The sequence below is a fragment of the Carex rostrata genome, chromosome 35 (genome assembly GCF_964058835.1).
Source record: "Carex rostrata chromosome 35, lpCarRost1.2, whole genome shotgun sequence".
Taxonomy (NCBI): domain Eukaryota; kingdom Viridiplantae; phylum Streptophyta; class Magnoliopsida; order Poales; family Cyperaceae; genus Carex; species Carex rostrata.
The window spans coordinates 1,714,585-1,724,522 of record NC_135952.1 but is presented as its reverse complement, the minus strand read 5'-3'; the positions used below and the strand labels follow the sequence as shown (position 1 = coordinate 1,724,522).

Below are 9,938 nucleotides of genomic sequence, written 5' to 3'. Positions count from 1 at the left end.
GTGATATTGAGACAGTCGCCTGTTACTTTTATAGGCTATTATTTAACCATTGATCACTTTTATTGAACACTTTGAAAACCAAAATTGTCAAGTTATTACAGAGCACCAATTCCTGACTGAAAGTGTAGAATGCCCATAACTAGTTTTGTGTGGATACTTTTCACTAGAAAATATATATAATGCATACCTGGCTTCAATTCAACCAAACTTAACGTCAATTAAACTAAAAGTAAAACTGAGAAGCACATATACCACTTACCTTGCAGAAGGTGGATTCAATTTTGAACATATGATTTGGATCCTCTTGGTTGAACTGGTACTCCATGTATAAACCCAGATTAAAAAACCAGTGGCGTGGATTAAGTTTGTTCCTTGTAAAGCTAATGGATTGGATTAAAATAATAGCGTATGGTATCTCAGATGTTGGTAGAGGATAGCTTTTTTTTCAAGATAAGAGAAGTTACTTCATTGAGGAATTTCATCAAACAAGTTGTGGGCAATGTAATTTTTATACCAAAAGTTGCATACATGCAATAATTAAAGACCAATTGAAAGAAGAACACTCGATAAAATGAATTGAGAATATTAAAATTATAGAGAAGGAGAAGAGGAACCGTGGAATGAATCAGGGAACTACAGAATTGAGTTCCCAGCAACTGCGCCACACAACACAGCAGCAATTAAGCTGGGATTAAAACCGTCCGATCAGAATCCAGACTAAGCTGACCGTCCAAGCCTCATTTTGAAATAATTACACACAACATATGCATAATAATAAATACTTAATCTTCCAACTATTTCACCAGTCAGATAAATTCAACAACAAATAAATAAATTATAAAAACTGAAAAATGAAAAAAAAAAATCCGAAAAAAAAATTCCTTAAAAAAATTTTCTTTATTTTGAAATAATTAAACACAACATATGCATAGTAATAAATACTTAATCTTCCAACTATTTCACCAGTCACATAAATTCAACAACAAATAAATAAATTATAAAAACTGAGAAATGAAAAAAAAATCCGAAAAAAAAAATTCCTAAAAAAAAAATTTCTTTATTTTGAAATAATTAAACACAACATATGCATAATAATAAATACTTAATCTTCCAACTATTTCACCAGTAAGATAAATTCAACAATAACAACAACAACAAAAAAAAATACTCAAAGGAAAGGGAACTATCCGCTCCTAGTTTCAAAAAATATATTTGTAATACTTCAATACAATAAATAAATAAATTATAAACAATGAAAAAAAAGAATCTGAAAAAAAAAATTTCCTAAAAAAAAAAATCCTAAAACCATAAAAAATTATTACCGTTTTAAAAAAAAATCCTAAAACTGGAAAAAATTATTCCGGTTTTAATATCCATTTATCGGAAATTTTTTTTTCTGGAAATTGATGTTGAAATCGAATTTTTTTTTTTTTTCCAATTTGGATAGTTTTCGAAATTGACAAGAGGTTTGATTAGTTTTTTAAATTTATATATTTTTTTTGGATATAAATAAAAAAATCGGTTTCATCTTCATGCTGTCATGCATGGCATGTCACATATTTTATCTTTTTAATATTCAAAATTTCAAATATTGATTTCAACATTTTTGAACTTTTGTCCATAATCGGTAGTCATATAACGGGAAATAAATCTGCTGTTATTCTAAATGAAACCGTTCAACGTTTTCCATCCACGAATCTCAAGAATCTCAAGGAACAAACTTTTTTATACACAAATTTCGATAAATATCAACAGTTATTGTTATTTCTTCTTTGGAATAACAACAAATATATTTTAAGAATTAATATTATTGGGGTGACCAATAAGTTTATTTTGTTTAATAAAAGAAATTAATGACCTTATTTTGTTTAATATATTCAAGTTCATGAGTCATGAATATGGTGAAATATAAATTTTAGTTTAAAATGTTTTTCCATTTATTTTCTAAAAATGTAAAGTTTAATTTATGCTATAAGCATTTATAATTTTTGGCCTTCATCACATGGTCAGTGGGTTGCATTTATTGATTCCAAAATTAAAAATGTGAAAGTTTCAGAAAATATCAAATGTTCAAATACATTTCTGCCCAAATCTCAAAGTTAAAATAACATTGGTCCTTGTGTTGTTCCTAAATAAAAACCGGACACGTCAGTAATATATGCGAGCCAGCAGATATGGATGCGACGTAGGGCCCACGGTGATCTAAATATAGTTTTTTCAGATCTGTTTTTTTTCTTCTATCGGCCTCCATATGTCTTTCAATGTAGATTCACTTTTTTTTTTCTCAAATTTAAAGATATGGTAATAAATTATATATATATATTTTTTATTATTATAATTAATTTATTATTTTTTATCATTCTAATATGCTAATCAGATCTATTAACCGAGCAATTTATGTTTTTAATGGTTGTCTCCAATATCTCAGTAAGCATTATATTGTTTGATAAGTATAAGAAATGAATACATCATCTCTCATTAAAATTTCTGATAATTTTTTTGTTTTCAAGGTTTGCCATAAATGCACAACTATACGCCTCTCAACACAATGGTATTAGAAGATATACTCACTCCAAGTGAACAAGTTTCACATGAATAGAGATCACACATAAAGAATGATAACTAACATTAAAATTTATACGGCTATCCATTCATTCATTCATTCATTATCTATTACTTTTATTTTCATAAGAGGTGATTCGCTGTATATATATATCTTGATCAAAAGATTAAACATATGCAGATAAGACCCTTACAGAACTAATTATTCTTTTCTATTATTTTGGATTATTTTGTGTATATCTAATTAAAATTGTAAATTTATTTTGATCATTATATGACGCGTGTTAATTTTTCAAATTTCCAAATCATTTTATCAATAACCAATAATTAATTATTAATCACAAAATTAACAATTTTGTTGTTAATGATAGAGTATTTATAATCTGATCTAACTGGAAAAAATCATATAGTATTTATAGACGATCAGAACGAAAGAAGAATCAAAAGAAATGGTGAAGCGGATCTTCCAAACGAACGGTATGATGCCATGTGGCGCTGACTCAGCGAACAAAACATCCAAGATGGCTGAGCTGGCTTACTGATGATGGGGGTCCCTTCGTCATTCGATTTGCGGACCCTTCTGTCAGCCGAACTAATTTTATTTAAAATCCTGACCGTGAGTCCGTGATTCCTCCTTCCTCGTGGGTCAGGATTCAATTCGGACTCAACGATTCGCTACTTATCTGACGGGCCCCACTGGTCAGTTGATTTAGCGCCATACGGCTCTGGGTTCTTATATAAATGGTGGGACCTGATTGCAGCCTCCGTCTCCTTTAACTTCTCCTGCCCGAGCATTCTTTCCTTCTCATTATTTCCTCCAGCGTCTCCCCAAATCGACCAAATCTGTGGGGATCGCTGCTGCTAACTTATAATAAAAAATGCTTTAATCGAATACAATAAAAAAGAAAGAAAGAAAGAAATAAAAATATCTAATACAATAAAATAATAAGTTACTAGTAAGCGGATCAGTGATGGATTCCATCTTCAGGGGATTCACGGCAAATTTCATAGGGAAGCTTGACAAACCCCGGCCGTGATATTGAGACCGTCGCCAGTTACTTTTATAGGCTATTATTTAACCATTGATCACTTTTATTGAACACTTTGAAAACCAAAATTGTCAAGTTATTATAGAGCACCAATTCCTGACTGAAAGTGTAGAATGCCCATAACTAGTTTTGTGTGGATACTTTTCACTAGAAAATATATATAATGCATACCTGGCTTCAATTCAACCAAACCTAACGTTAATTAAACTAAAAGTAAAACTGAGAAGCACATATACCACTTACCTTGCAGAAGGTGGATTCAATTTTGAATTGGATCCTCTTGGTTGAACTGGTACTGCATGTATAAACCCAGATTAAAATACCAGTGGTGTGGATTGTTCTTTCTAAAGCTAATGGATTGGATTAAAGGGATTACAAGCAGTTTTGTGAAATATGACTTGGCAATATGACTTATCAAATCATAATAGAAAATTATGATTTTTTTTGTGAAAAGGACAACAATGCCCTTGAATTTGTATTGTATTGATGATTAACAAACTGTTAAGGTTAAACATGTTAACTGGACTCTTGAGCCACCAATTTTTTTTTTAGTTTTTTTTGCAGAAAAGTAAAACAGAAAGAAAACCATAACATAAAAATTGAACTAAGAAACCAAAAAAAAAAAAAATAGCAAATATAAGAACCCAAATGACTCATAACTGCCAAAGCAAAAGTGAAACAATATTTTTTTTCTAATCGGAACCAAAGGAGAATCCGCTCAGCTTGCACTTGTTCTACTAGCACTACTAGTTCTTTATTCTGATCTCTGGATATCCTCACGTACTACTACCTCCAAAAGACAAATTTCTATCAATATTATTTCTCTTGTTCTTCTTTGCCCCTGTGCAGTCATTATTAATTCGCTCACATTGTTCTGAAATTGGTGAAGCACTCCTTGCGGTATTGAAAACCTGTTTAAAACCATCGAGTAGAAGCATTTTACCATTTGACATTTTGAGAACAAATACACCACTGATTCCTCTTCTTGTTTACACATCACACATCTATAGTAAGTGCAATATGCTTACTAATATTTTACTCACAAGAATGATTGAAATGGTAAAAAGGGAACCTGAAATATGTTTACTCATATTTTACTGACAACAATGGGCTGATTTGAGCATTTCAAAAGAATCTAGAAGAGAAAATCATGTGGTGTATTTACCTTGTTTTGGGGTTCAACCTAAAGGACATGTTGTTTTCAAGTACTGTATGTGAGAATGGGAATCAAATACGCTTAACTGCATAAATGAAGATAAAATGAGGTCAATTTAGGCTCAAATTAAGGACAAATCAAGCATAGTTGAGGTTACCCTTCTCAAAAGTTCACGCCACTATGCAACACAACACTTGTACAGACCGAACCTGCTACTAGATAACTGGCATTGTACAGGTACCAATCTCAAATTTAATATTTGTATTTTTCATGTGTTAGGAAGAAAAAACTTATACAATACCATTTTATGAATGGTTTAATTTGTGAATTATTTTCTTCAAAATAAAGAAAAGACAAGTTATCGAGTTGTTAAGCACTTTTGTGTAGCTTGACAGTTCTTATAAAATATTATCAACTTCTGTTCTATAAGATAAAAGCTGATATGATATGATTTTGTAGTTCTTATCCAAAATGGAAAAGTACCTCTACTCAAATTTCTAGAAAGGTGGATTTCTTGGAAGCCCGCTTACAAAAACTGCAGCGAGATACAATGCAGTTTGAAGCTTGTTCACGGTATCAAGTGCATCATGGATCATTAATTTCTATAAATATCAAACAAAGGTCAATCCTTTAAACATACTGATAGGAGTCGACCTGGGCGGAGGGAGAGAGGAATAGGAAATCCAGGGGGAGGCTGAGTCGAGCTGGGCGGAGGACAAGGTATTGACATGAGAGAGAAGAGGTTCTTACGTTGATGAAAAGAGAGATAGCGAGAGCTGATAAGCGGGCACCGTTTCTTATATAGATTAGAAGATCAAAGCTGCTGGATTAAAAGGACTGTTCAGATTTCTGCTCACTGTACAAGTTAGGGTACTCAGGAGGATACGGATCCTCTATAAGCATGGTATGAGTCACAACATTGGGTTTGTACCCTTTAGAAATCATTTCAAGCAGCAACTCCTTTGCCTTCACAATTTCACCTTTCTTGAACAACGCATCTAAAAGAATGTTATAAGTCACGACATTGGGCACACACCCTTTGGAAATCATGTCATGCATCAACTCATTTGGCTTTGTAATTTCACCCTTTTTGCACAAACCATCTATAAGAGTGTTGTAAGTCACGACATCGGGCTCGCACCCTCTGGAAATCATGTCATGCATCAAATCCTTTGCCATTGTAACTTCACCTTTCTTACATAACCCATCTATAAGAGTGTTGTAAGTCATGACATCGGGCTCGCACCCTTTGGAAATCATTTCATGAATCAACTCCTCTACCTTTGTAATTTCACCTTTCTTACATAACCCATCTATAAGAGTGTTGTACGTCACGACATCTGGCTCGCACCCTTTGGAAATCATGTCATTCATCAACTCCTTTGCCATTGTAACTTCACCGTTCTTACATAACCCATCTATAAGAGTGGTATAAGTCACGACATTGGGCTCGTACCCTTTGGAAATCATTTCATGCATCAACTCCTTTGCCATTGTAACTTCACCTTTCTTACATAACCCATCTATAAGAGTGTTGTAAGTCACGACATCGGGCTCACACCCTCTGGAAATCATGTCATGAATCAACCCCTTTGCCATTGTAACTTCACCTTTCTTACATAACCCATCTATAAGAGTGTTGTAAGTCACGACATCGGGCTCACACCCTCTGGAAATCATGTCATGAATCAACCCCTTTGCCATTGTAACTTCACCTTTCTTACATAACCCATCTATAAGAGTGTTGTAAGTCAAGACATCGGGCTCGCACCCTTTGGAAATGATTTCATGCATCAACTCCTTTGCCATTGTAACTTCACCATTCTTACATAACCCATCTATAAGAGTGGTATAAGTGACGACATCGGGCTCATACCCTTTTGAAATCATGTCATGCATTAACTCCTTTGCCTTCGTAATTTCACCTTTCTTACACAAACCATCTATAAGGGTATTGTAAGTCACAACATTGGGCTTGCACCCTTTGAAAATCATTTTATGCATCAAATCCTCTGCCTTGGTAACTTCACCTTTCTTACATAACCAATCTATAAGAGTGGTATAAGTCACGACATTGGGCTCGTACCCTTTGGAAATCATGTCATGCATCAAATCATTTGCCTCCGTAATTTCTCCTTTCTTGCACAAACCATCTATAAGAGTGTTATAAGTGACGACATTGGGCTTGTATCCTTTGGAAACCATGTCATGCATCAACTCCTTTGCCTTCGTAATTTCACCTTTCTTACGCAAACCATCTATAAGAGTATTGTAAGTCACGACATCGGGCTCGCACCCTTTGGAAATCATGCCATGCATCAACTCTTTTGCCGTTGTAACTTCACCTTTCTTACATAACCGATCTATAAGAGTGGTGTAGGTCACGACATCGAGCTCGAACCCTTTGGAAATCATTTCATTCATCAACTCCTTTGCCGTTGTAACTTCACCGTTCTTACATAACCCATCTATAAGAGTGTTGTAAGTCACGACATCAGGCTCGCACCCTTTGGAAATCATGTCATGCATCAACTCATTTGCCTTCTTAATTTCACCTTTCTTACGCAAACCATCTATAAGAGTATTGTAAGTCACGACATTGGGCTTGTACCCTTTTGAAATCATTTCATGCATCAAATCCTCTACTTTGGTAATTTCACCTTTCTTACATAATCCATCTATAAGAGTGGTATAAGTAACGATATTGGGCTCGTACCCTTTGGAAATCATGTCATGCATCAACTCCTCTGCCTTTGTAATTTCACCTTTTTTGCACACACCATCTATAAGAGTGCTGTAAGTCACGACATCAGGCTCGCACCCTTTGGAAATCATGTCATGCATCAACTCCTTCGCCATTGTAACTTCACCTTTCTTACAGAACCCATCTATAAGAGTGGTATAAGTCACGACATTGGGCTCATACCCTTTGGAAATCATTTCATGCATCAACTCGATTGCCTTTGGAATATCACCATTCTTGCATAACCCATTAATCAACAAGCTATATGTATTAGTATTAGGTTTAACCCCAGCAGGACACATCTGTCTATACAAACCAAATGCTTTAGCAAGTTGACCCGCCTTACAAAGCTCATCAATAACAATGCTGTACGTGATAACACAAGGTTTACACTCACTGCCATGTTTAACCATTCTAAAAAATAACAGAAGGGAAAAACCAATGCTGCCCTTTGAGCAAAGCCCCTTGATAAGAATGTTATACGATATCGCATTAGGTATACATCCCAACTTAGGCATTTTGTAAAGAACAATGGCTACCGCCTCACTAGTCCTATTCTCATAACAAAGGCCCTTGATTATTGGACTGAATATCACGGCCTTAACCGTGTGACCCTCTTTGAGAAGTCTTCCAAGAAAACAAAAAGCTAGATCGAGACGATTCGTTTGGGCACTATAATTAATCATGAGACTATAGGTATAATCATTAGGACTGATTCCATCAGTTTGTGTTATAAGGTCAAAGAAGTAATAAATGGCAGGGTCGGAGTTACGAACCAAGGCAGCAAGGTGCACATTGAAGGGATAGATTGAGGTGGGAGGATTCTGAGAAGCCAAGAGAGAGTTATAGTGTTCAAGGATGTCTTTGTAATGCGAATTAGTTACAGAGGGTGGTTTTGGTTTTGATTTGTTGCTGATTCGGTGAGGTTGAGATTTGGAATTGGGTTTGGCATAGCAGCAAAGACAGAGGTCACGACGAGGAGAAATTGAAGGTGAAAGGGAACAGAAAGGGGTGAGAGACAGCACGGGCCCGGGCATCATCTTCTTCTTCTTCTTTTGGTTTGAGCGATTCTTTCTTTCTTCCTTTCAAGTGAGAAGTGAGATAAGGAAGCGAGGAAGCGAGGAAAGATCGGATTCGGATAAACAAAGATAAGGAGACCAATGGAACAAAGATCTCTCTTTTATGGGCCGGGCCGACTTTTCTGGGCCAAAAGTTTCTAGCAAAGGCTGGTTAGTCGTCCTAGCATGGGCATCTCATGTCATCTAGTCAAATAAATACAAAAGTTAAGCAAAATATTGTACCAAAAAGTATTACAATTAAACTATGCATTCTTGCTATAGATGATACAAGCATTTCTGTATTGGCCAATAAAGGTTATAGTTCTTCCTTTTTCATCTCAATCAGCAGCAATTAATAATATTTAACAAGAAGAACAATTATTAGTAATCAACAGCAAATTAATACAAGCATGTCTACTTAAACAAGCAATGCAGAGCTTCAGTAATCGACAGCAACTATTAGTAATTAACGATCAACAGTAATAACCACATTTAACAGTAAGTAGCAACACTTAACCAGTTTTAGCAGTAACTAAAATAAACAATGGATAAAGATTTTAACAGAGTAGTTTTAGCTTCATGCAGCGCACAGACTAAAGAATCAAAACAGCGCTGCTCCTGGTTCATACGCTGCATGAAGCTAAAACTACTCTGTTAAAATCTTTACCTTAAACAACAGTACCTAAAAGGGTTCACAGACAAATGAGAGAGAGAGAGAGGTACCTTGTCCTCTTTTCTAACAGCCTTCAGAATTTGCGCTGTCACGTCTCATCAGAATCCTGTCAATCTGAAGTAACTTAAAATTTGTGTTTAGATTAAGACCGTCCGATCGGAATCCTTTCTAATTTGATCCGAGGTAGAATGCATAGGGTCACTTTAATACTCGTGCTGAAACGATATGACGGTAAAGATCTAAACACAGAATTTGAGTTACTATAGGTATAATAATTTAATGTAGGTCCGTCAAACGGTCGGGTTGGAATTTTTTCAGAAAACCCCATTAAAAATAAGAGGACTAAGTGTCTTAAACTCGCTACACAAATAGAAATATTTGTATCCGCCATGGTGGATCCGAATCAAATTTAATATTTTTGTATAAAAGAATGTGAAAACTCAAAACATCTTTTCACCAATAAATAAATGCGTTCTGGCTTTCCACAACGAATCGGTATTAGTAAAATATATATTGACTGTTTGTTGACTTCGTAATCCTGTTCGAAATTCATAACTCAAGCGTCAGAACAAATTATAGAGTGAGTCTATGGTACTATGCATAGTACGATTTGTTACTGTGCTACGGCTCTATATTCGAGTTTTCAAATTCTAACTGTCGATCCGAACCGTTCATCTTGTTCTCCATATTAATATGT

The 9,938-nt window shown here is 34.8% G+C and overlaps 1 protein-coding gene and 1 long non-coding RNA gene across 2 annotated transcripts; both read right to left on the bottom strand.

Annotated features, from left to right (window-relative positions):
* Positions 1-4,189: 4,189 nt before the first annotated feature.
* LOC144549448 (uncharacterized) lies at positions 4,190-5,239 on the bottom strand. Its single transcript, XR_013509682.1, has 2 exons — positions 4,777-5,239; positions 4,190-4,522 (listed from the first exon to the last, which is right to left on the bottom strand). It is a non-coding gene; the product is annotated as an uncharacterized LOC144549448 (long non-coding RNA).
* Positions 5,240-5,560: 321 nt separating this feature from the next.
* Positions 5,561-8,614, bottom strand: LOC144549447 (uncharacterized). Its single transcript, XM_078298187.1, has one exon. The coding sequence runs from the start codon at positions 8,548-8,550 to the stop codon at positions 5,596-5,598; it is 2,955 nt and encodes a 984-aa protein (XP_078154313.1). The 5' UTR covers positions 8,551-8,614; the 3' UTR covers positions 5,561-5,595.
* Positions 8,615-9,938: the final 1,324 nt, after the last annotated feature.